Consider the following 27526-nt stretch of genomic DNA (forward strand, 5'->3'; position numbering starts at 1 on the left):
CCAACGTATTTAAGAAGTTGTATTAAGACCTCGGATGAGTTAATAACCTCTACCCTTAGACAGCTAAGGACAACAATCTAGTATGCGAGGGTGAGTGTAAGGCCTTTGTAGCTATGCTATGGTGTTATTACTAGAAACACCTATAGTAGTGACTCTGAGCCTTGCTTGGTTTCCACTCTATGTGTGATTCCCTATACCTAGTGTGAACACTCATATGTGCGATGTCATAAGGGTGTAATCTTGGGATATGCTTATGTTGTACCGTTTCTTTCATTGCATAATACAAAAATATACCTTGCTCTCACATATCATATTACCTTTTTGTGCCGTGTTCAATGAGTGAATGAGTGCAAGTGCATCACACCCCTCCACCCCTTCTTATATCTTAGGGGATTTCAAGTTTTCACTGAAAACGATTCTTAAAACCCCACAAAAAATACATACGAGAACAGCTCCCTTGTTGCCAATTGACCATTGGACTAATCACTATTTCAAGTTTTGAGCTAAAACGGTTCAAAAAAATTCCCATATGGCAACAGCTCCCTCGTGACCAATTGATCATTGGACTACACGCCGCTATACGCCGCTGGTGCTGCATTTATTCTCCTGCTTTCTGTGTGTCCGAGTGTCTCTCCGGGGATCTGTGTCACATGGCATCGTTAATCGTCACAACCGGGTTGCCCTGTCTGAGGAAACCAGGAGAGCCACCCTGCATCCAACTACCAACGACCAGCAAGAGGCGGGGCTTTCTCTGCCGCTCTCCTGCACCGGCGTTGCCCTGCACGCGCACCAGCGATGCCAGGTTACGCAGCATCATCTCTCTCTCTCTCTCTCTCTCTCTCTCTCTCGTTTGTATAAAAATTCTTTGTAACGACGATTCCTTTTCATTAACCACCACAGGTGTAGTCCCGCCAAAGCTCAGCATTCTACCAGCACACTCGCTTCCGCAATCATGCCTTTCCATCTGGCTATTCCAGTGCATGACATCCAAGCTGCAAGGCAGTTCTATGGACAGTAATTAATCTCTTACTCATGAGAAAAACAGCATCAGTTTCTCTATGGTTTGTAGCTCCGTGTTCCATACTTGATTTTCATACGATTATAAATATTATCAGACAAACAAATTTTCTGATACATCTGTATACATCGTGGCTTTCTTGATTCGTTGTCAGCTGTTATCGGGCCAATTGCTCAGGACATATTTCTTCTAAGAGCTGTTCAGGGGCTAGGTTCTTCCTTTGGGCCCACCTCCTTCCTAGTGTCTCGATCTTATTTTCCCTACTATCCATGTCTTCTTGTTACAGGCCTGTGTGGGTTGAGCGAGTGTTATTAGTAGTATAAACGAAATCTTGCTCAATTCCTTACAGTATCAAGCCATAGTCTTTGTCTTCTTTTGAGAAAAAGGCGATTTAGGGACACGTGTTTTTCCTTTGTATGTTGATCAATTTCATTTGAAAGAGAATATTGCCGTATGCTTGTGAGACTTGGTCGTGGATATAACAAAGGGACTTGTGTATACATGGGCTTTATTCTAAACATACATGAGGGAAGAGAGATGAAGAGACCAAGAGCACACACACAAAAGCAATGGAAACTGAAGTACACATAGAGATAGGGTTGAAATCTTCTTCTTCTTCTTCTTTTTCTTCCGTACCAAAGAACTAAGTTTATAATATGATAGAAGACTAATATGAAAATACCACAATGTATGTATACGTGGCCATTGAGTGTGAACTCCCTAGGAAAGAAGAGGTGGCACAATCAATGTGCCACAACTAAGGATGGACTATGTGGGGTTGTAGAATCACTAGTGTATCCTCATGTCGGTCATCTAAATGCCAGTGGATAATATCGTGCCACATTACTAAGGTACATAGTGGATGCCAACTTATATAGAGCTCGACATCTTAACACTCCTCCTCAAGCTTATCACAGGCTCATAAACTCCAAGCATAGTTCTAAAGTGTTGAAGCCTCTTAGCTTTCAAGGCGTTAGTAAAAATGTCAGTAACTTGATTCTCTATGCTAACATAAATCAAGTCAATATCATTTGCCAGAACTGCTCTCTAATGAAATAATAATGAATCTCTATGTGTTTGGTCCGTGTAGGATAGATTGGGTTCCTAGCCAATTGAATGCTACTAAGGGTATCACAATAAATGATAATCTTCTTATCCACTTGTGTTAGCCATGGTGACACACTTCATGTATTATGCCTTTAGCATGGTTTTACCTTAGTCATGGTAGTTCTATATGTAAGGTAGCCCTTAGATGCCTCATGAAGTACAATTTATAGGAAGTTGTAAAAACGTGACTTGATGAGGCAAATTGGTGTCATTTTCGTTTATGGGACCTTCTCTGATGTTCATGACCTGTGTATGATGGATTCTTATTATTATATAGTAGATCTGACAATTGTGGTGCCATCATTCATTGTGTTCCTGTTCTATTCTCAGCATGTTTTCTATGTTCTACTTCTCATTCTCTGATTATTAGTGCTGAAGTATGTGTTTTTATGTCTCTATGTGATTATCTTTGAGTTTCTATGAGTTGTTTGATACAAGATTAGGTATTTTTCCTATGAGGCATTGTCTGTCTTACTATGCATTATGTATTGATTAGGGCAGCAACACTTTGGTGATCCTCCCATTGCGTCTCTGTATCTTTGTGTTAAAACATCATGGAAAATGGCAAAGGTTGAGGCTAGCAATTCGATTTTTTTGCATGAAGCAAATTTCTTGTTTAAAGCAGAGTTCCAACCCTTCTTATGCTGTTCTCTATTTTTGGATTTAAAGCTTAATCAAACTATTATTCTTTGACGTTCCAAATTTGAAATATTTGTCAAGAACTTAAGTAGTAGCGAACTGCCTGAAGTAGGATGCTTCATTTTAAAGTTTTAATTTTGTATTTCTGCATTTATGCCAGAGAATTACTTGTATCTATTGAATGTTATCCTGACGACTCAAAGCAGATCCAGAGAATTAAGAGAGTTATTGACAAGACAATAGCAGGGGTTGTTGTAGAATAATGGTAGTGAAGCATGAGGAATTGGCATAGTGGATGAAGAAGAGTTTCCACCGTTTGAAGGGGAATTTCGGGAGGTCAGTACCTCTGCTGGTATTACTATAGTGTATCATTCCCTTGCTACATATACCGAATCTCCTCCAAGTACTCTTGAAGGTGGAAATGAAGTGCCTAATTTGGATAGTACTTCAACTCCTCTAGACAGTGTAAGGGAATGATTGCAGCATCTGGTACTGGGAAGTGCAGTGGTGTTAAGGAGTAAAGTAATCATTGTGAAGAAGTCTCTTAGTTTTGATCCATTGCCTCCATTAAAGAAGATAAAGTTGCTAGCCATGAATCCTAACCTACCACTCAATCCTAAGGTTGGGACATCTAAGTTTTTGAATAAGATGAAAGAGGACTCGGATTGTCATGTGGCGCAGTTTCAAACAAGGTGGATTGCTAGCGGTTTTAACAATATGTTTGGGGATCAAGTCAAATCACAACAGTTTGCAGCAACCTTTAAAGGTAAGGCCATGGATTGGTATTGTACCTATGATGCTGGACCCTTTACTACATATGATGGCCTTAAAAATGCTTTTCTCAGCAGATTTAGAAAATATAAGACAACTACAAATGTGTTAAAGAGGCTAAAGCAAATCAAGCAAAAGGCCATGTTGGTCTAGGACTATGCACAAAAATTTAAGAACCTTGTCAACAGGTTGAATCAACAAGATAGGCCTTCTTTGGATTTATAATATTCATACTTTGCTAAGGGGTTGGATGAAGCTATTGCAGGAGCAATTGCTAATGTAGAAGTTGGAAATAATAACACTATAGATGCACTGGCTGAAGTTGCACAATGGGTGGAAAAAAGATTTAGCATGAGAAAATCTAAGAAGAAGATAAGTAGGACTCCTCAGACTCGGATTCTAATGATTCTGATTTAGGGGATAGTGGTGATGAAGAGAATACCTCATTGAGTTTTGAGTCGGATATTGAATCAAGCGACTTAGATGATGATCGGAGTAGATGGCATCAGAAGAGGCATAAAAAGAAATCTAGGAAGAAGGATAAGAATTCTTTTAAGGATAAGAAGAAGGGGAAACAAAAAGAGGAAAGGAGAACCTTGGAAAAAAGGTTGGAGAAGAAAATAAAGAAACAATTGTTGGATATGGGAGCTATGAATACTTCTTGGAATGTGAAGTCATGTAGCATATGTTAGAAAGTGGGCCATGAGGCTAGAGAATGCTGGTATAACCTAGTGGTGCGGAATCCAAGACAACAAACAGTACCGCTAGCGGCACCAATAAACCGAATAGCACTGAGATGACACAGTAGCGAGGATTTAGAGGTTTTGGTAGGAAGGGTCAGCCACCTAAGCAATGGGGCAATGACTAGCCAAAGCTATGGAATAATGCCCAACAGAGGCAACAAGGGTCTTGTTATTAGTGTGGTAGGCAGGGACATACGTCAGGACCTAACTGCTAGTTATGGATATGCCATTGGGTTGAAAGGGGAATGCAGATTGGAGAGCAGCAAGGAATGCAAATGGCAGGACTACCCCGTGGACAACAACCATCGGCATTTGCAAGAGTTGTTCTTGTTGAGATACTTGTTGAAGTTATGGAGGGCCAGGCAATAGCCCAACAGATGGATTAGCAAGTTAAAGAAGTTTTTCAGATAGAGATGCGAAGTAAGGGTGTTCTAAATGTAACTAAGCATGGTTTAGAGCCATAGGTAGGTTGTGATTGCTCAAACTGTATAGTTGTGGAAGAGTGTTTGGAAGAGAGCAGTTTTAGCCATCACTAGGGCTTAAGCCAGGTGCCAGGTAGAAGATCAATTGGGAGGACCAGGAAAAAGCTAGGGAAGTGGCCTCCAAAGAAGTTCTAAAATCGTAGAAGAAGTAGTTAAAACAATTTGATTGTGCAGAATTGCCACATGGGGTCTAGGAGAGTCAATTGCTTTATGAGGAAAAACAACAAGATATGCCGTTGAGATGGGGTCTAGGAGAGTCAATTGCTTTATGAGGAAAAACAACAAGATATGCCGTTGAGAGAAATGTAGTTTAGTGACCAACTCCAAAGCTTGGTTTCAAATGATTAGTTTTAGGGTTCTCATAAACTATTTGTTGCATTAGCTAATTCCTCATTGTAGTTAACTTTGGAACAAATCCTTGATTTGATTACAAGATTTAAGGAAAAGCTCATAGAAAAGATTATGCTAAATCAAGAAAAGTGTGGAAACACTATGCTAATGATAGTAGGCAGATGTTAGAATGTCAAGCAATTATTCCCATACAATTAGAGGTTGTGGATTATAAGGTTCCAACTATTCAAGTGGAATAGTTGGGTTGTAAATTTGATGATGTATTATTAGATGGAGGTTCAGGAGTTAATATATTACCTGAAGAGTTGTATTTGGCACACAAACTACAGGGATTGGTGGCATTGTTTCAAGTTAAAATTTTAGACCAACGGAGACTTTAGCTGATGGGGATATTAAAGAATCAACTTATTTGAGTAGTAGGGTTGAAGTTCAAGGTAAGTTTTGTCGTTCTCCGCATGGAAGGTTTAGGGGATTCATATAATATGCTATTGGGAAGACCTTGGTTTAGATTAGCCAAGCTGAAGCAGGATTGGCGTTTAGATACGGCAATCATTCCTCATGGTGGTAAGGAGGTTAAGTTATCTACAGTTAATCAAGTGGTATTGAAACCCAAGTACAGTCCATTGGTTGCTTAGACAATAAATGTTGTACCTTAGATTGAAGATGAAGAGGAACTCTTTTTGTAGGCTAATCCTACTATTGTACCAGTTTTTGAGGTAGATGTTGCAAAGATTCTATCTCAATATAATGTGTTTTCAATAGTATCTTTGTTGGAAGTGGATTTACCACTGCAAGTAGCTAGTTTACCATTATTAGTAAACAAGGACCCCATATAGCAAGATAGGGACGCCATACAGCAAGATAGTAACCTAATACAGTAGGATATGACATTGGTGGCAGAGAGCAATGGTAACCCTAAGGGGAGTAAGGGAATTGATATGGAGACAATCAAGGAGCAGCAAAAGCCTTCATCAGAAGCAGAGGAGGATTTTGATAGAGCAAGCTAGCAAGCTATTATTTATGCGGAGTTGAAATATGAACATAGTGTTTGAAGATGATGTTTAGCAAGTATATTTGGATGCCAAGTCTCGTTTCTAAATTGATAAAGGTGAGTATTTTTGTTGAGGAAGATTTTAAGTAGCAGTTGATTAATCTATGCAAAGATTTTAGGATATTTTTGCTTGGAAGTATATTGACATGAAGGGATTTGATCGAAGGGTGTGCCAGCATAGAATTAACTTGAAGGCAGATGCTAAACCTATCATTCAAAAGAGAGATTATATGAATATGAACTATGCTAAATAGGTGAAAGAAGAGATTGACGAACTTCTTAGAGTTGGCTTTATCAAGCATGTGAATGAAGTGACTTGGTTGTTGTGAAGAAAATTGCTAGGGTTTGCACTAAGGACACATAGAGTGTAGGACCACAACAGAAACACAAAGAGACAGACACAGAGGGCAAAACTCAAACCCTAAACACAAAAGTCAAAACTCAAACACAAATAGGAGAAGGGAGAGAGAGAACACAACTCTGAAGTGAATGAATGCTGTAAATGAATGTAAGAGTGTACAGTGTGCTCAAGGGCAGAGCAATGTCGGAGTGTGACGTCCACCGGAGATGGATCCGAAGTCTGTGACCACGAGTCGGAGTGCTGAATAGTGAATGGCAGCAGGCTAGTCACCAAAACTCAGTAGTTTGGAGGTTGGAAACTGGTAAATGCAGCAGTGTACCATCGATAAGAGGCTGGAAACTGTGCACAGTTGGCTGTAAACAGCAGGCTGAAACAATGTTTGATGTGGTTGGCGATGATTGGATGATTAGATTGCAGCAGATGATGATGTCGCCAGTAGCTGGCGTCAGCATGGATGAAGGCGCCAACGACAGAAGCAAACACGGATGGAGTGGCAGCAGTCTCGAGGGCGAGACAACCACGTGGGAGGAGGCTAATGGCTGAAATCTGCACGTGGAGTGACAAACCTGCGCAGACAGAATAAGGCTGAATGGGGGCAGCTTGTCTATTTATAGATGTGGAAGGGTGTCCCAAAAATTAGGGTTTTCACCGAACTCTCTCGAACCGCTCCTCGTTTTAGGGTTTTTACTTTAAAATACAAATTTTTAGTGTGTTATGGGGCTGTCCCAAAAATTAGGGTTTTCATTGAACTCTCTCGAATTGCCCCCCATTTTAGGGTTTCCACTGAACTCTCTCGAATTGCTCCTCGTTTTAGGGTTTTTACTTTAAAAGAGGATTTTTTAGTGTGTTATGGGGTTGTTTAAGAGACTAATCCGCAGGTAATGCATATTTTAGCTCAACAGCTATTACCTATTGTAGTGGTGCCCAAAAAGAATGGCAAGATATGGGTTTACGTGGATTATAGAAATTTGAATGCAACAACAATAACTGATCCGTTTCCTCTTCCGTTTACAGATTCTTTATTGGATGATGTAGCAGGTTATGAGATTTACAGTATTCTGGATGGTTTCTCTGGATATAATCAGATCCAAATGCATCTAGATGATATGGATAAGACCACTTTGATAACAGAGTGGGGAGTGTTTGTAAGTATTGTTATGAACTTTGGCCTAAAAAATAGAGCACCAAAGTTTCAAGGTGCAGCTCCTAAAACTTTTGTTCCACATTTTCTTTTGTGAGGGTTTTCATGGATGATTTTTGTGTGTTTGGCAACAAGGGATATCACGTGCAACATCTTAGGTTGTGCTTTGAAAGATGCTATCAATTTGGGATGTCACTTAACTTGTTTAAATCTATTTTTGTTGCTAAGAGAGGGGTTTTGTTAGATCATATTATTTCAGAGGAAGGTATAGCTATTGATCCAAGGAAAATTTAGGCTGTTTAGAAGGCTATTGTACCTACAACAGTTCAAGAAGTGATGCGCTTCGTAGGGCAAGTGAAATGGCATAATAGGTATTTGTGGTATTTAGCTCATATCTGTGCTCCGCTTACATTGCTTACTAAGAAGGGAGTTTAGTTTGTTTGGAGGCATGACCAGGATAAAGCTTCTGGTATATTGAAGAAGATGTTGGTAGTAGCACCAATTTTACAACCTCTGCAGTGGGATATTCCATTTCATGTATTTGTTGATGCATTTGACATTGCGGTGGGTGCAGTTTTGATGTAGGAAAGAGTTGCATGCTAGTTTAGACCTGTCTACTATGCAAGTAGAAGGCTTACAATGCAGAGAATAATTATACAATGACTGAAAGGGAAGCTCTTGGAATGATATTTGCATTACAGAAGTTTAGACATTACTTGTTGGGGAATCAAGTAATTTTCGTGTGGATCATCAAGCTTTATTGTATCTCATCAATAAACCGCAGCTTATAGGAAGATTTGCAAGGTGGATGTTTCTTTTACAAGAGTTTGATTATAAAATAGTGCATACACCGGGGAAAGAGCTTGCAATAGCTGATTTTTTAAGTAGAATAGAGTCAACAAACCTTGTGTTAGCGGTAAATGATCAGTTGCTTGATGGAGATCTATTCAATGTTCAGGTGAATCAATTCAATTCTTTGTATGATCAAATGCTGAATTTTTTGCTTGGAATGATGCTTGCAAAATTGTCAAGAGATCACCGCAGAAGGTTGTAGACACTTTCATGTTATTATGGGAGTGCTCTATAGGGGGGGCATTGACAATGTGTTGAGAAGATATGTAACTGTTGAAGAACAGCCCTCTGTATTGCATGAGGTACATGCGAGATTGACAGGACATTTCTTTGGTGAGATTACGGGCAAGAAGATTCTTCAAGCTGGTTTGTGGTGGCCAATGGTGTTTAAAGATGTTCATCAATATGCAAAGGAGTGCATTATCTATATGCGGGAAGGTCAACCTCAGTGTAGAGACATGATGCAGGATCATCCAGATTTGCCTCTAGAGCCTTTCCAAAAGTGGAGTATTGATTTTGTGAATCCTATTAAGCCAGGTGTCCGTCAGAGCAAGAACCAATATATTTTGGTATTTACGGATTATTGTACTAAGTGGTTGAAGCTAAAGCCTTGTAGGACAATAGGACAACAAGTGTGGCATAGTTTCTTTATTCTAATATAATGACTCGGTTTGGTTGCCCTATAGAGTTGGTAAGTGACCATGATAAGCATTTTCTGAATGAAGTGATAAAGGAGTTTGACTTCTAAACATATGATTTTGCATAAGAAATCCATACCTTATCACCCTCAAGCAAATGGGTAGGCCGAGAGTTCTAACAAGATCTTGTTGTGAATTCTTAAGAAGATAATCATTGATAATCATAAGGATTGGAACACTAAATTAGATTCAGCATTGTGGTCTTTTCGTACGGTATATAAGGTTTCAAGAGGTCTGACTCCGTTTAAGCTAGTTTATGGACTTGAAGTAGTTTTCCCAATGGAGGTTCCTGGCTTGAGAGTGGCAGTGACCCATAGATTATCTCATGAGGATTTAGTGCATGATAGGTTGCAACAATTCATGCAACTTGAAGAGGATTGGATTATAGCTCATTATCTTTCAGCGGTGGTGCAATCAAGAGGATATGCTTGGGTAAACCGACACATTAAGAAGAATATATTTAAGGAGGGAGATCTTGTCATGGTTTATAATTCAAAGCTTGAAAAGCATTGGGAAAGTTGAAGTTGCGGTATACTGGTCTGTATGAGGTTGTTAAAGATGTGGGTCAAGGAACTTTTGTGTTGACTACATTATTGGGTGAGATAATTAAACTAGCAATAAATGGGTTCAGATTAAGGAGGCTGATACAACCAGATTATGATGATTCAGGTCAAGAAGTTCACAGGAAGCCCACAATTGGAGTTAATTTGGTTCAACTTTTTGCAGTGTTGCTTCATACAATGGGCCTTGGGGTTTTGCCTCATAAGGCAATTTATGATTCTCTCAATCTTATGGTTGTCTATAAGTTTGCATGGATTGGTTTCTTAAATGGAGTACCATCATTTCATTGTCAGATGTTTGCTGATGTTATTATCTCTAGATTGTTTTTGGTCCTCATAAGGAAGCTACTCAAACTTTCATGGTGCTCTATGAGGTGTCGGGTATTTTGGAATTATTAACAGTCTTGTTGCAAGCATTATGGAACCTCATGGTTTGGTGGTATTATCTAATATTAGAGCTTGGCCATGGGAACTTGGCTGATGCTAGATATATAATTAAAGTTTTTTGGCAAGTCATTATGATTTGGGAAAATATCATTATGGCATTGGTAGAGTATGCTTTGAAAGGATTTTTAACTTGTGACCAGACATTAACAAATGATGGGTTAAAAGGGCAACTGGACTCAACTGTAGTTATTTTCACACTAAAATTGTATGAAGTTGCATGAGGTCCCCTCGTGTAATCAATGTTTAACACGCTTCCTCTTTTCTAGGAGATTCACTCAGTGTCAAGCTAGAAAAAGCGAAAAAGGGAGAGACATGGCAAGGAAACCATGATATTTGGCGCAGGTTTTTGAAGCGCTTGCTCAGTAGCGCCATCACCTGAGTCCATGCATTTATCTTCTTGCTTGTTCTCCATCTTTCTTGCTACCCGATTCTTCAGAGGTTATTGCTGGAGCTAATATGGTGAAAACGAGGTAGAAGGCGGCATCGAAATTACGTGTTAAGAGGGGGCGACAATAGCTAAGAGGGGTTCATGAGGAGGAAGACGAATGCAAAGACAGCCCTCTTGAGTTCATTTCTTCTAAGTCAAAGCAAACTACACCGAAGGCATCACCAACTATTGCGAGTGATGAAGATGGTGATATGCCAACACCAATCATCGATTGTACTATTTTCATGGATACATCTGAGCCCAACACTAGAGGGTGGCTCAAACAAATTGTTTTGTTGTCTTTTGCTGAATTATCGTGGGAATCTTGGAACAATAATATGCATGTACAATAGCAGCTTGCTATGCTTGGGAAAGTGGAAAAATTGGGGGTAAATTGGAAATTACACCTTCTCTTCTATCTCAAGTTTTCTCTATTGAGCTTAATGACCAATCTAAGCATTGGAGATGCACGGATGAGGTTATGCAATAAGAGTTTGGCAATATTACAAGTACCAGAAATCAATTTGTTTTGAGGCATGTTGATCCGAAAAGGAGATTCTTCATTAAATAGTTTATGCAAAGGTTTCTTCTTTTCATCAAAATGGATGTTATCACTAAAGATACATTTGGTATTCTTTGGTATGCTGAAAATGTAGCAATCCCTAATTGGCCTAGTACTTTACATGATAAACTCATGCAAGAGTTGCATGTATCGACAGATAGAAAGCAATAGCAGAAGTGTCGAATTGGACCAATGTTGGCAGGTTTATATGCTCATTTGCAAGTGGTATGCCCAACATTGCATGCATCTCGTCGGGAATCACAAAAGGGGGATAAGTCTAATGTATGCAAATAGCAAAAGTTAGTGGATGGTATTCTTGTGGATCTTGATGACTAGGATTTGCATCACTCTCATTCTTCATTGGATGCTGAAAATGATCAAGGACAACACCTAGTTGCTCCATTGTCTATGGGTTTTTCTTCACAAGATGTATCAAATGTTGAGGTTATGGGTAGTGCTATATCTTTGGATTTTTCTGAATGGGTGAATGAGGATGTTAAGCATGATCCGGTTTATGAGGATGTGGTCTGTGACCTTAATGTCACATTAAATATCACTATAATGTCACATTAAAGTGATATTTAATGTGACATTAAGGTCACATGGTCATTACAGGTATGCAAAAGAAAGTTAGATTCTCGAAGGGAAAAATGGAGATTATGTCTAAGTAATCTGATTCTATACAGTAGGGAGATGGTATGCATTATGATAGGAAAGTTATTACAGTAGGTGGTGTGTCTCAAAATCTTGAGGAGGCTTGTTTGCTTATGTTGGGATTACATAGGTTTATGGTTGATATGCATGCAATTGGTGCTGTTAAATTGGATGTGGTTCAGTCTTTGTAGGAACAATTGACATGTATGAAATCTAAGAGGGATCCTATGCTCATTGAGATGGAAAAAATGAAAGAATTGCATGCTAGTGAAGTGGATGCTTTGTGGGGGCAAATTGATGAATATGGTGATATGCTGTCTAAATGTAAGATATGTTTGGTTGCTTTTAAGGAACGGGCAACAAATATGCAGGAAAAATTCCAGAATGAGCTTGATTTAGTAGCTCAAGAGAATGCCAAGCTGACATGATTTTTTTAGATGCTCAGTTGCAACCTTTACATAAGGTTGAGAAACAACTGTTGCATGATATGGAAGTGGATTTGGATGGTTCTGTGTTCATGCAGCAGGATTTGGCAGCTATGAGGGCTACTTTGATTTGTGTGATGCATGATCAGTGGGTTGCTATTGCTGGTAGGATGCTACAGGTTATTGCTCGGCCTTATTTAGTGTTGCAGCAGTCCTTTATGTCTGAAAATATGGAAGCATTTATTCATGAAAAGAATGCTCTTAAGGAGAAAATGGATGGGATGCAAGTTGAGTATGATAGACTTGTGGAAATGGTTACTACTTTACAGAGTGCCAAGCAGATTAATCATGCTGAAAATCGGTTTTCAGATGTTGATGTTTTCAAGGCTGATATCAATGATGTATTGCATGACATTAGTGAACAAGTAAAGATCAGGGAGCTTATAGTGGATAAGATTCATAACATGGATGTTTTACCTCTTGTATCACATGAGGAGCATGCACAAGAGCAGTCTATCACTGACTCTCATGATGCTCATGAGCCTCATAGCTCATGAGACACTTTCGTTCCATTGTTAGATTTTGTTTCTTTGTTTTTCCATCATACTCACTATGTATGCCTTCACGTTTTGTGATTGTCTTTTGAGTGGATTATGCAACCATATTAGAGGGCTATAAGTATCCTACGAGAGAGGCTCTACTTATCGTTTATCTTTGTGGCTTACTTCATGATGCAAGTTTGTAAGGCATAATTTTTTTCACTAGATATGTGAGTTTTTTACGTAAGGTATTTGACACCATGAATCATGTAAGGGTTTGAGTCCTGGTTGTGCTAGCCATCCACAGGGTGGTGCCTGGTGTTAGCCATGGTGACACACTTCATGTATTATGCCCTTAGCATGGTTTTACCTTAGTCATGGTAGTTTTATATGTAAGGCGGCCCTTAGATGCCTCGTGAAGTGGATGCCTCATGAAGTGCAATTTATAGGTAGTTGTAAAAATGGGATTTGATGAGGGAAACTTGTATCATTCTCGTTTTTGGGATCTTCTTTGATGTTTACGACCTGTGTATACTGGATTCTCATTATTATATAGCAAATTTGACAATTGGTGCCATCATTCATTGTGTTCCTATTCTATTTCTCAGCATGTTTTCTATGTTCTACTTCTCATTCTCTGATTATTAGTGCTAAAGTATGTGTTCTTATGTCTCTATGTAATTATCTTTGAGTTTCTATGAGTTGTTTGATATAAGATTAGGTAAAAATGGGATTTGATGAGGGAAACTTGTATCATTCTTGTTTTTGGGATCTTCTTTGATGTTTACGACTTGTGTATAATGGATTCTCATTATTATATAGTAAATTTGACAATTGGTGCCATCATTCATTGTGTTCCTATTCTATTTCTCAGCATGTTTTCTATGTTCTACTTCTCATTCGCTGATTATTAGTGCTAAAGTATGTGTTCTTATGTCTCTATGTAATTATCTTTGAGTTTCTATGAGTTGTTTGATATAAGATGAGGTATTTTCCCTATGAGGCACTATCTGTCCTACTATGCATTTTGTATAGATTATGGCAGCAGCAACTTGCATCCCCAAATCGCCCAATCGCTTGTGTAACCAAGCTACCTCACATGCTGCAATTGTAGCATCTCTATACTAGACAAAGCAATTGTCAACTGACTGCTCCAAATAACAACACCATTGCCAGAGGAAAACATAAAACCATTGGTAGATCTCATGTCTAAAATACTACCAGTCCAATTTACATTTGTGTAGCCATGCAAGTCCTATGGTACACTTGTACCATAGAATAAGGCATTGTTCAATGTAGACTTAACATAGCACAATGTGCACCGCATTGCATCCAAATGTGGCTTTCACGGAAGCTGCATAAACTAACTCTCTAAACCATCTTTGTAGTTCAGGTTTGGTCTAGTGATCATCAAATAGATAAGACTGTCCACAATCTTTTGATATATAATGACATCCTCAATCAAGTCACCCTCATGTGCACTAAGCTTAGCATAAACATCCAAACATATAGAAATAGGCTTGCAATCAGCGATACTATATTTCTTCAACATATCCAACACATACTATCATTATGATAACCATATACTCTCTAGAGAGTCCTGATTATCTCTATGCCAAAAGAATAGCGTAGCTCTTCCAAATCTTTTATCTCAAATTCAATCTTGAGGAGATCTTTGTCTCACTATCGCCCACAATGGTTAAATCATCTATATATATAGTAATGACCACAATGCATGCATCTCTCTCACATACATAGAGTGAGTGATCAACCAGTGCTTTGCGAAATCCAATGCTGATAAGATATTTTGCAATCTTATCATGCCATGTTCTTGGTGCTTGGTTTAACCCATACTAGATCTTATGAAGCCTACATGCATAATTTGGATGACTCTCATCTACATAACCAAGTAGCTGCTCCACATAAACTTTCTCTTGCAACTCTACATGCAAGAAAGCATTTTTTACATCTATTTGATGCATGATCCAACCCTTGATATAGCCATTGCTATAATAGCCCATACAATAGCCAATTTAGCTAGTGTAGCAAAAGTCTCCTCACAATCAATACCATGAGTTTGCGCATAACCTTTGGTACTGGTTGTGCCTTATAGTGCTCAATAGATCCATCTGACCTTGTAAATCCATTTGCAGCCAATAGCTTTCTTGCCTTTAGGTAAGAGCACAAACTCATGTGTAATTATCTATAAGTACAACCATTTTTTAATCCACAACACAATCCCAATACTTATTATCCATTGCATCCTCCAAACAAGTGAGTTCCACATCCTGCACAATCTTAGCCATGTATGCATAGCGATGAGCTACATAGCTATCATATAGTTGCTGCGTTGGCCTTCTCACTCTATTTGACTTGTGTGGACCTGGATCACTACTAGATGCTTTAGCATCCTCTTGTGCCTTCCGCACACCAGGTGTTTTAATAGATGAAATCCCAAACTCTTCATCCAAGCTCTGATTAGAGCCATTTGAATCAACATCAACATGAGAGAAACCTGATGATACACTTGTTGCAATAGGTGAGTCTCCAACTTTTTATATATTTTTCCTCGATATTTGTGATGTATTTGATGAAGTAACCTTAATCTATGACCTCAATTTGCTACTCCAAGTTCTATTAATAGAACCATGACTAGTTGACGCTTGTGGTCCTTTCAACGTCTATGACTGTTGACTTGTTTTTTGCATAGCCACACACTCATGCTCATTAATCCCAATTGCATTTTGCACATTATTGTATAAGCTATTCATTTCATTAAAAACATCCCTGCTAACTCTCAGCTCGTGTGTAATAAGATTATAGAATCTATATCCCTTCTGCCAACGAGAATATCCAACAATTATACATTTTTTTACTTTAGGATCTAATTTATTGCACAACTCATCAGGAATATGTACATAAGCAATATATCCAAATACTTTTAGATGGGATAGATTTGATTTTCTACCCATAAATTTCTCTTCAAATGTAATATCATGTATAATAGTAGTGGGTCTTCTGTTAATAATGTATACAACAATAGTAACTGCTTTAGTCCAATAGTAATGAGGCAAGTTTCTTTTTGACATTAGTGCATGAGCTATCTCTGCAACATGCTTGTTTTTTCACTCAGCAACTTCATTTTGCCGCGGAGTATATCTATATGTATATTGTCTTTGTATGCATACATTTTTATGTGAAAACGTATGCCTTGTTTGCTTTTTAAATTGACATGCTTTACATACTTTATGCATTTCATCAACCCTAAACTTGGGCAAGCCATCCACAATCTGTTTTGACTACATGTCTTTGAACTATTGTACATTTTCATGACCAATTCTCGTATGCTAAATTTCAATATCAGTCATAACACTTGAATCTTGTGTAAATATGACAGTATCCATTTCAAGTAGACTTACATCAACCTGCCAGCACGTTCCCTTTTGCAATCAACTTTTAATCATTTTTGAGATCTACATAAGAGTCATCATATGTAAACCACACATTAATAGAGAGGCTTTCTTTTTCTCTCTTGGTTCATTGAGCTGTAGCTTTCTAGCCTTTGTATTTACCATAGTACAAGGGAGTTTCGGAAACGGGGGAAACGAAAACGGGAAAAACTGGAGTTTTAGAATCGGGAAAAACCGGAGTTTTGGAGTTTTGGCCAAATTTTGGAAACGGGGAAACGACGTTTCAGATTGTACACTAAAATAAATATTGTATTATGTGGGTATGTAAATATATCAATGTCTACAATAACATGCATCCAAATTTTATACAAAACTTTGAGTCTTCATGTCATATGATTGAAATCATGATTCATTACACATGTCACGACTCACAAGTGAAGATTGAGGAGTCAAGACTGAGGACTCAATGCTTGAAACTTAAGACAACTTAACACAATTAAGACTCAATTTTCAAAACCTAAGGTAACAAAATGAATTAGAATTTATGACTCGTGAATAATCTATGATCTAAAGAGCAGTGAAGATTGACATTAAGAACAATGGAACAAGAATCAAGATGCATAATAAGTGAAATCAAGATACAATGATAGATGTAACTATGTCATGTGAATAATCTGTCAAAACTCCAAAGTCCAGTGAGGCTAAAAGTATCAACATCAATGAACAACTGACAACTGTAGTTTGGACTCTGCATTGCTAAATTGACTCCTGTATATTATGAGTTATGACTCATGACTCATGAGGACTCTGAAGATGTGTGCACCATCTCCTCGTCCAACTCCGAGGACCGTGATCGAGAAGTTGAATAAGCAACCTCAGCCTCAGCCTCTCACTCTGGCTCTGACTCTGCCTATAATGCACGACCACGCGTGGCCCTCACTCTAACTCTCCTCTGTGCACGAGTCTCATGCATCGGTGCCGATAGCTCCTCATTGAGCATGGAGTAGATATCCCGCTCCTTTTGTGCTGTTGCAGAATGTCACGCGCCTTCTCTATGTCAATCTTGTCAACATTTACTTGTAAAGATGAACAAGACAAAGATATATCATATGAGAGGAGATTCAACATGTTCAATGTTCATACATATCACAATGTACAATCCAACTTCGAAGCAAATTAGCAATGTCAAGTGTTGAGGACTCAAGGTTAAAAAGTTAATTATACATAATACTAATCATTACTAATTTACCTGTGAAGACTCAAGGGACAAAGCGGTCATCTCAAGAAGCTAGAGATTGCAATGGCAAAACATTAAATGCTCTAGTTGGACAGTTGTGAGCTTGTTTATCTTTTTGATGTGGAAGAGGGTCCATGTACTCCAGTTTCTCTCAGCAAGCCCTGAACTACAATCTTGCGAGAAGACTCAAATGACAATGCGTTTCTATTCAAATTTAAGAGATTGAGGTTAATTAATTGACAATTGCTAATATGCAAGCTGCAAAATCAACATTTAAGTGGACAATAGATTATAGAACTTGTTACCTAGGTTGCATAATGCATTAGATAATTAAGATTCAAAATATAAAAGTCACTAGTCACGTATCAAAGTAGGAGCACAATTGCCGTATTTCTCCCACCAAGAGACAAGTTGAAGTTGTGTCTCTCGAAGCCTAGTTGTGAGTTGGTCAAAATGAAGAGAATGATTGTGGAATGCCAGCAAATCATCATCTACTCTCCTCATCATATCTATATCATCCCCTATGAGGCACCTCATGTACTCCATGAAGCTCTCTAACTTCTCGCTAGTGGATTGCTTCTCGTTGCGCTAAAGGGGATGCAAGATATGTGCGACAGCATGGATTGGTTTATGAAAATAATTCCATTGCGCACTCCATACTGTACGAATCTCATCAACCCTTCAGAGCAAAGGATAATTGATCATAGATAAAATAAGTTAAAAACTTAGAAGTTAGAATAATGATCAATAATCAAGGAGTCGTTAATACCAATAATTACATATGTAAAAGTTAAACAAAAATGTACTTGTCTTTGGGCAAAAAACTGTTGCGAAGCAAGGCCTCGCCAATTTTATCCATGTACTCATATAGAAGTTCCAAAGTGCTCTCCTCCATATCAGTGATGTGCAATTCAATGTAAATAGGAGTGAGACTTTTTACCAATGTCTCTGTCTCAACCCACCAACTCTCATTTAAAATATTGCGCCTAAAAGCAAGAGCCTTTGGAGACTCTCTCTCACTCCATGTGAGCCATTCTTGGCATGCAATGATCTGTATCAAATTTGGACGGACCCGTATCAACCTCTCCAATACAATAAACATATAAGCAAATCTAGTGGTAGAGGGCTTCAATAGCTCAAGTGTGCTATTGGCTCGAAACATGCCTGTGACGGATGGCCTTTTCTTCACAAATCTTACCATATTTGTTACCATCTTGAAAATGTCATCCACCCAAGATATTTGCCTAACATCTTCAATAAGCAAGTCAAGGCAATGGGATGCACATGGAGTCCATACTATACTAGGAAACTCCTCCTCAAGCATACGTTCCATAGACACACAATTGCTTCCATTATGTGTCACCACCTGCACCAGGCATACGTTCCATAGACACACAATTGCTTTTATTATGTGTCACCATCTGCACCACATTTTGGACTCCTACGTCCATGATGACTTGTCGCATGTGCTCCCAAATGAAAGCTCCTGTGATGGTAAGATTTGAGGCAGAGGCATCAATGGCCTTAATGAACATGGTGCCTTTACATGAAGACACCAAAACATTGTAAACATTCCTTTGGCGCATATCTGACCATCCATTGTATAATATTGTGCATCCATATTTCACCCATGTCTCTTTCAAGGGTTCCAATTGAGCCTCTATGGATGCTTTCTCCTTTCGAAGCTCTCGTGTGCATAATGCATATGTGGATGGGCCTTCTCACTCACACTCTATGCGGCTTACTACCCTGATTGTCTTTTTCCATTGATGTGTAGTGGCCATAGTGAAAGGGATAGCACACTGAATGAATAAGCGTGTGAGTTCCCTAGTTGCCTCCACAATTGCCTGCCTTTGAAGTCTTGCATGGACACTTGCACCATGTAAGGAGCCCTTTTGTCCACCACCACTAGAAGATGACAACGGGGTCTTTTTTGCACTTGGACCTGATACAGATATGGATGCACTTCTTTTTGATGGGCCACTGGCACCTCCAATTTGGCTAGCGCCACTAGGCCCACTAGCCTCTCTTTGCCCCACTTGTGCTTCATTCGTCCGATGTTGTGTTGGATGAGAAGATTCATCCTCTTCTAGCTCAATACCCATACGCTTTCGGCACCAAAGATGGAGACTTACTGTACTTCTATTGGCACATTTGTGTAAGGCGCGATGTCTTTGTTGGGAATGTATGCCAAGTGGCCTTTCATGCATGTTACGCTCCCTGATTTTTTCAATCCACAATAGTTGCACCGCCACTTCTTTGATCCGTCGGAGCCCTCATATCCTTGAAGAAGAAGAAGAAAAAGGAGGAGGTGGCGGTGGTGGCGGGAGCTGGAGTGTGGTGCGGGAGTCGAGAGTTGGAGTGAACATGATGCCGTCTGTTGGAGCCTAAAACTGGACTCAAATCGCGATCCGGTGCGTTAGATAACTAATACTGAAACAGGCCGTAGGATCGCGAAACGACGGTTTGTCGTTTCCATTCCAGTCCGAAACGGCCAATCCATTTCGGAGCTGCCGAAATGGTGTTTCGGGATACTATGGTATTTACTTCAAATAGCCTTGCCAAATACTTCCATGCAATAGTGGGGGTTTTAGATTTCTACAAATAGCCCATCATACTATCTATGACACTGACAGACAGGCAATACATGACTTTACTTTATGTTTGCTCCTAATCTTTCTTAGCCTTTACTTGTTCTATAGTAGCATTTCGGGCAGGAACTTCAGGTGCTAGTGCCATGTCTCCTTCAATGTAATTCCAAACACCTTTGTCCTTCAAGAAATTTGTCATCTTGAACTTTCGTGTAGAATAATTGCTCTTATCAAGCTTCTCGTTGACAATCTGGTTGATGTTATCAGATATTTTGACAGAATAGAAAACCTTGCAAAAAACTGCAATTTGCAAGCAAGTTGATACTAAGTGCATCACAACTAAACATGTAGCCTTTTCATAATTGCATAACAATAATTGCAATTTGCAATGTGTATGTAGATGCCTTTTGTGTTTGCAACCCAGCAAACACTTGAAACCTTATAGATTCAAAATCTGTAACCTGTGTACCTATAAATGGTCGATATAGCCAAAATTGCAATATGCCCAAAAATTGCTGTTGGGACAACTTGCGGGTCCAAAATGGAGGCTGAAATGACCTCAGATGCTAAAAATTGTAGCGGGAAAGCTCGAAAGGATCTATTTGTAGTATGTACACTGTTCTTCTTGCTCACCAAGTTTCATTGCAGACTATAGCCTTGTGAGCTTTAATAGCCTCCTGCGACTATAACCTAAGGTAAATCGAGTAAGATGGAATAGTTTCTTACCCGTTGCTTGCTTGCTTGCTTTCGTGCTCCAACGCCTTTACCCTAGTCTTCAATCAAGCTTTGCACAACCGTGGAATGGCTTTGATACTATGTAAATAGACAAGAGGAAAGAAAGGTGAAGAGACCAAGAGTACACACACATATAAAAGCAATGGAGACTTGAGCACACACAGAGATAGGGCTGAAATCTTTTTCTTTTTCTTCCTTCTTCTTCCATACCAAAGAACTAAGTTTACAACATTGTAAAAGGCTAATATGAAAGTACCACAATGTATGTACAAGTAGTCATTAAGTGTGAGCCCGTTAGGAAAGAAGAGGTGGCACAATGAAGGTGCTATAACCAAGGATGGACTATGTAGGTGTAATCCAAGTATAGAATTGCTGGCGTATCCTCATGTTGGATACCTAACACGCCAGTGGATAATATTGTGCCACATCACCAAGGCACGTAGTGGATGCCAACTCATGTAGAGCTCGACATCTCAATATTTACTTGGTGTTGTGCTTGAGCTCATGATGTTTCACATGCTTTTATGAGTTCTGCCCCCCCCCCCCCCCCCCCCCCCTCTCTCTCTCTCTCTCTCTTTCTCTCTATGGCTTGCAAATGGTATTCATATCTTTGTACTATCTCATGGTCTTGTTGAGCATTCTGGTTTGACATCTTCTCAATTACCATGTGTCACCCTGTTGATACATTTGCCATTATTCTTTTACCTATATACATCTTTCTCAATTGAAGCACACTCATGAAAAATGTATGCTTGATTCTTTGTTCAGTCATGTTTACTAGAGGCATTGCACGTGTAGTTTGTCTCTGCAATCTCAAGATTGGAACTGTTGTTGGGGTGTATGAGTATGGTGGCTGAACCAATGCATGGTTTGTAGTGGCTATTAAATTGGACCTATAATGTTAGTTTGATTAGTTGACTCTAAATGAGCCAATTCGTATAAAAGTTATTGATTTGCTTCAAGGTGTGCAGAGTTCTGGGGTGTTTAGAAGGTCGTTCTTCAAAGACATGGGTTGACTTCAATTTGTACGGGCATCAGGTGAGTTATCTGTTCACATCATGAAATTGTAGGGAAATCATCTCCTCCTAAAACAAATATAGTGTTGTATCATTGCAAAAGTCACTTTATTGATGGTAGGAAGATCATGTCCATGTAGGGAAAATATATCAGTGAACATTGCTTAAGTTGCTTTATTGATTTGATTTTCCAGTGGCATCTTGTCCATAGACTTTGCTTTGAAGGGTTAGTGTGAATAGTTCGACTCCCTTCATGGCCACACGCACACAAACTAGCTCTCTGAGATGACATGCCTGTGTAATGGGAAGTTCTTCAAGACAGTTAATGTTACTGTGAAAGTGGTATTTAGATGCCTTGGCTAGGATAAGTAGAGAGCCAAAAAACTCAACTTGGGGAGCAGAACCTTACTCTCAAGAATACTCTTTTGATCATTATTCTGTGATTATCATTCATCCAAGGAAACTGTGTCCATGATTAAGGCAAGCTCAGCATACACAAAGGAAATGCTACACAGCTGAAAGGAAATGCACAAGGTTGTCAATCTTTTTTGTTGCTTTATGTGCAAGTGTAATCAGTTGAGTTTTGGGATTTGCATGTGAACTTATGATGCATCTTTATCAGCTACCAGTTGTGTGTGGTGCCAGAATTCTGCTCTCTTCATGTGCCATTTCTGCAACATGGTGATATTCTGACTGCATCATATGCTTTTGTTGATCTGGTTCTGGTCAGCCCTGCCTGTTACGTGGTTACAGTTAGCACATTTTCATTATTCACAGGGGACTCCATCCCACGAATCATGTATGAAGAGGGGGTTTCTCTCTCTAATTGGAGTGATTATGACCGGGCAAGTGACGTGGATTTGTGATGGTCCACTACAAGTTATGCCTTCTTCCTTGGATTAGGAGTTATCTCATGGAGTTGTAAGAAGCAAGCTATTGTGGCCCTTGCTTCTACAGAAACAGAGTACTGTGCATTATGTTCTACAGCTATGGAGGTTTGGCTTCACTACATGTTGGCAGACATTGGCTTTCCTTAGTCTGGACGTGTGGAGTTGCATGTCAACAACCAAACTACTTTAGCTTTGGTGAAGAACCCTATGTTTCATGCTTACACGAAGCACATTGAGGGTCAGTATCACTATGTTCAAGAGTGGATTGTGAATTCCGAGTTAGTGGTAGCCTACTGTCCCATGGACAACAGCGCGGCAGATGTCTTCGTCAAGCCTTTGCCCAAGGCTTCCATGCCTCATCACATGAGGTTATTAGGTCTTTAGACACTCCTGGGATTTGAGAGGGGGTGTTAGCCTGCCTTTGTTAGTCATGTCAGTTTGTCATCTCCTGGTTGTGAGCTCTTGTCAGAGTTTGATAGAGACATAGAAACTCTAGTAGTTTAGATGCATTTTCTTTATTTGTTGGCTTCCTATGTGCATTCCTAGGCGAGTTTCTGCTTTCCATAGTTTGCCTACACATGTCGGACATTGTCATTGTCATTTGGGACTTTTTCGGGGTTTCCCCTATTTTTTGTATTTTTCTCTTCAGTGACAAGCATCTATTATTGGTCGGCCAGCGTTTATGGCCCTACAAGAGTAGGTTGGCTAGTTTTTTGGTGCTTTGGCTATTTATAGCTGCACCCCCCACTTGGCAGAGAGACACTCTTCAGTCTTCAATCTTCTGTTTGCAGGTGCACACTTTGACACTCCGATTTTCGGTGCTTGGTGCTGCCATCATCATCAGCCTGATTTGGTGCCCTCATTGGTGCTTTGGGTCTCGTGCAGGGACTGATCAGTCCATCTCCATTGCATCAGCGTTCTTCTTCAGTTAGTGCAGTATTCTTCCTTCATCTTCTGTTTCTCTCTCTCTCTCTCTCTCTCTCTCTCTCTCTCTCTCTAGATGTCCTAGGCCTCGAAACAGACACCAACGACACATTCATAGGCGGATACAAGGGATTATTGCTCGGGCTAGAGCTAGGTCCTCCATACCCACATGAGATTGTACCATTTGGAGCTCATTGTTACTAGATAGAGCTCTATGTTTTACACATAGCCATAGTTAGTTTCCTTTCTTATTTTGCTTTGTGCTACATACATATTTTGCCCAAACAGTTGTACCATCATACACATGATTGTAACTCATGGTCTCATAGGTCATTTTGGCCTTTTGTAGACATCGATATATCATTTCATTTCATGTCATCTCTAGTTCTCTCTATGTTCGTGTTTCTCTTTGTTGCGCACTCTCACAGTTTTTACTCATTCCACCTAAATAGGCCAATGTAATGTAGTTTCCTTCTCAAAGTGGAACTCCTAGTTCCAGGTTTTTGTTTTTGGGGAAGGGTGTGCTGGGGAATTTTCAGGGCTGGGGGCATGGATTGGGGGTGTGGGGGGTTTTCGAACCCAATAATTGGGTTGGGTTTTTGTCTTAGCATCACACTCAGTTACGATATAGTTTTGATTTCATTTACTGCTCAATAATTACTTTGAAGCTACTTATCAAATCAGCTTCACTGTGGGAGACTTTGATTGCTCATTTATTGTGCAGAGACCATTGAACTAAATATCTGTAAAAGCTTTTGTTTCTAGTGGATGCACGATTGCATTCAGGAATGAGTGCATGTGTTGTTCCCTCTGCTCCGAGAAAAAGGCTCCTAAGGTCCAGCTGCTTTACATGCAAATGGATGAGGTGATTGAACTACTCTCAAAGATCTAGTAGAGCTTTAAGTTGACTAAAAGTCAAGTCCAAAGTATACGCCTAGGAGTTGTTCCAGAAGAGATGGAGCAGCAATGTAAAGCTAACAGTTAAGATTGAGCTGAGAAGATGGCAATATTGCAACATAAGTGTGAGGTATGGTACTTTTATCCCAAGAGAAATCTGAGAACCAAGAGCGGTCTGTGACTCATGCCTTGAAATCATGCCAACCAAATGAGCAAGAGCGATTCAGGTCAGAGTTGCGAGCATGAGCAAGCCCACTAAGTTTGGAGGCTGGATGTCAAAAGCCCACAACTTGGCTTTTAGACCCATGACCTCAAGATAGAATGCCCACAAAAGGATTTAGGCCCAAGCATGATGGTAAAATTAAGAAAAGAAAGAGTTTTCTTTGTATCCAAGTTTTGATCCCTACTTATCAATTCTCAGATCTTCTAATTGTAAGGCCCGTAAGGTTTTGGATCTGAGTATATTACCTAGAATGGAGGTGAGCAAATTAGTAACGGAACCTTCTTCAAACAAATCCAAAGGATAAGCTATGAAGGGAACAACCTTGGGTGCTCAGTTAAGGACAGGATTATTTAGACTATTCGAAGACATGACTAGATAGCTTATGTCCATTACAGTGCCTTGATCGGATAGGTTGGAATTGCTACAACTGTTTCCCCCTGTATCACAGGGAAATCAAAAGGGTAGATTGAAAAATTTCAATCTTGTCCTGACGACACATTGTACATCAAGATTTTGGTATGAAGATTTAAATTTTGTGATTCTGAAATTTGCGAGGTTAATCCTAGACTTTATGTTTGTAAAAGTTTGTGCACTCAAGATATGTTACAGGCTTAGTACTTCAGTTGAGGTTTTTCTTGGATTTACATCCACCAGTGTTGGGAAGATGGAGTACCATATCTTACATTGCACTCTTACTGGTTTTCGGGGGCATAATACCAGAGCTATGCATTAAAAACAATCATAGTTCTTCCCTCTTGCAGTATGCAGACACCAAAGACATAATGCACTTGGTTCACTGTGGACATCAGTAAGGCAGGCTCTTCATGTGTCCAGGATTTGCAACTTATAGGATTCCCAGCCTTTCTGCATATTGCTAGTAAGTTGGCTGACAAGATTGATAAATGAGCCATCTTTAAGCAAGATGGCTAAACATGTTTCAATCCAAATTTTCTGTATCACTTTGAGATAGCACACTAAAATAGGGCTATGCTGATATTTGTGTTCTCTTGACGATCTGAAATTGGCCTTGTATAAATGTGTCCACGGTGTGAGATGTGCCCTTATATTTGGGCTCACTCTCTTACACTCCATGAAGCTTTTACAGATCCTTCATAAGCCCACACCTCGGTCACGGAGGATATCTCAGCCCTTGTTGTCCATCACTGTTCTTTATAGTCTGGCCCGTGTTTCCCAATTAGTACATTGAATTTGGTTCCACGCACTGGTCCGATTGCACATAGAATTCTATTGCCAAGTGTCTTTTCTATTTGCATAGTTGTTTAAATTTGAATTCTGCTTGAAATTTGGCAAAAGTGTTTTACATTGGCCTGTTAAAAGCTCCGATAATTGTCCTAACATACCACTGTATTGCAGCTTGTGTGCCATCAAGTTGCTAATTACTGTGCTGAAAGCTCTGCAAATCCTGTAGGTCAGTGTTATAAAAAATAAACAACCATCTAAATTGTGGCAACATAGATACATATCGTGCAATCAGGATCATGTAATAATACAAACAAGAAAAGTAAAATGATGGTTTAAGGACGAAATCGAGATCAGACACAAAATTGTAGTAAATACAAATATTTGATGCAAGTTTCATTATAATTACCTTGCATTTGATATAAGCAGATGGTGATCCTGTTCCTGTACCCCATTTTGGATTGGCCATGCCCGTAGGAGACTTCCTCAACTTAGCAGAAAGGGTAAGAGCAGGTGGGATCCAATTTATAATTGAACCACACATTCGCTTCAAAGGTCAGCCAGGTGAGCAGGTAATCACACGAGGGCCGTCTTTGGGCTTCTCTTGTTTTCCGAGAGCTATCTTGGTACTCTGCCAATTGCAGCAGAACGAATCTCAATTTCTGTTTCTGGTTGTGCATGCAGTGGACCATGTTTTTCAAAGATAATAGTGGAAATTCCTTGGAGTTCAAAGCAATGACAAACCCAAATAATCTGTTTGCTAAATATGTAGTGAAAGAGTAATATGCTGTCTGAAGCTAGAGGTGTACTGTTCACTTATTTTCTTGATTACTTTGGACCGCTATGGGTCTAGCTATATGCATTAAACAATAAGAGTCTACACTTTGAGATTTAGACATCTCGGAAATTTGAATGTGATTAAAAGTACAAGTGCACTGTGCTAATGTGCTAAGAGAGTTGGGGTGTGTGTGTGTTTGTGGGGGCATGTTAAGCCACCTAAATTGGCCATTCTATCAATCATATTTTTTTGGCTTTGAAAAGAGTCTCACAAAGCATTTGTTCAACTAATATGAGACTTTGAACTTTTCAGTAGGACAACTGGCTAAGAATGTTCTAGAAAAGGGGAGCTCAGCTGCACTGCTGCGTTTATCCCTTGATCCCCACCTTTAGTGGCAGCTCTCCTCCATCAACATCTTCATCACGTTGATCATCATCTTCTCCTCCCATTTGCTGCCCTTTGCTTGGGCCACTTAATTGGCAACCATCTCTATACTTGGTTAGTCTTAGTTATGTTGTTATGTGCATTATGTGCACTTCATCAATGCATGGTGGACACTTTGAGGCGAATCATTCATATCTTAACCATATCCTCCTCATCCTCCGCTCAGCATCGCCATGACCATGAACGCCTTTAGCGATAAGATTGGCCTTCATCACGAGTCGAATTTTAAGGCTTGGTCAAAGTTTATGTAGCTTGAGTTGCTTGATTCTAAACTTGCCCACCTTGATCACAATCAACGATGAAAGGCTTGAAATGTCACAAACTAATGTTGAGTTAATGTAGAAGATTTGACT

The 27526-nt window shown here is 39.5% G+C and overlaps 1 protein-coding gene across 3 annotated transcripts; it reads left to right on the top strand.

Moving 5' to 3' along the window:
- Positions 1-521: 521 nt before the first annotated feature.
- Positions 522-27526, top strand: LOC148038917 (uncharacterized). 3 transcript variants are annotated; one of them, XM_087674804.1, is made up of 7 exons: positions 522-802; positions 901-1014; positions 21773-21839; positions 26126-26180; positions 26381-26523; positions 26636-26754; positions 27042-27525. In XM_087674804.1, the coding sequence occupies exons 1-6, from the start codon at positions 651-653 to the stop codon at positions 26732-26734; spliced, it is 630 nt and encodes a 209-aa protein (XP_087530930.1). In that variant the 5' UTR covers positions 522-650; the 3' UTR covers positions 26735-26754; positions 27042-27525. The 3 variants fall into 3 exon arrangements, 2 of the variants coding, with proteins under 2 accessions (XP_087530930.1, XP_087530929.1); XM_087674803.1 differs by having other exon boundaries at positions 26636-26730; XR_015690350.1 differs by having other exon boundaries at positions 523-802; positions 26636-26809; positions 26890-27526.

Source organism: Lygodium microphyllum, chromosome 3, assembly GCF_053477565.2.
Source record: "Lygodium microphyllum isolate KBCC chromosome 3, Lygodium_microphyllum_v1.1.10, whole genome shotgun sequence".
NCBI classification, from domain to species: Eukaryota; Viridiplantae; Streptophyta; class Polypodiopsida; order Schizaeales; family Lygodiaceae; genus Lygodium; species Lygodium microphyllum.

Coding starts and splice junctions, on each gene's coding strand:
- LOC148038917 (XM_087674803.1), top strand. CDS start 651: ATGGCATCGTTAATCGTCACAACCGGGTTGCCCTGTCTGAGGAAACCA. Junction 21,840..26,125: donor TCAATTTGTACGGGCATCAG/GTGAGTTATCTG, acceptor ACTGTATTGCAG/CTTGTGTGCCATCAAGTTGC. Junction 26,181..26,380: donor AAGCTCTGCAAATCCTGTAG/GTCAGTGTTATA, acceptor TGATATAAGCAG/ATGGTGATCCTGTTCCTGTA.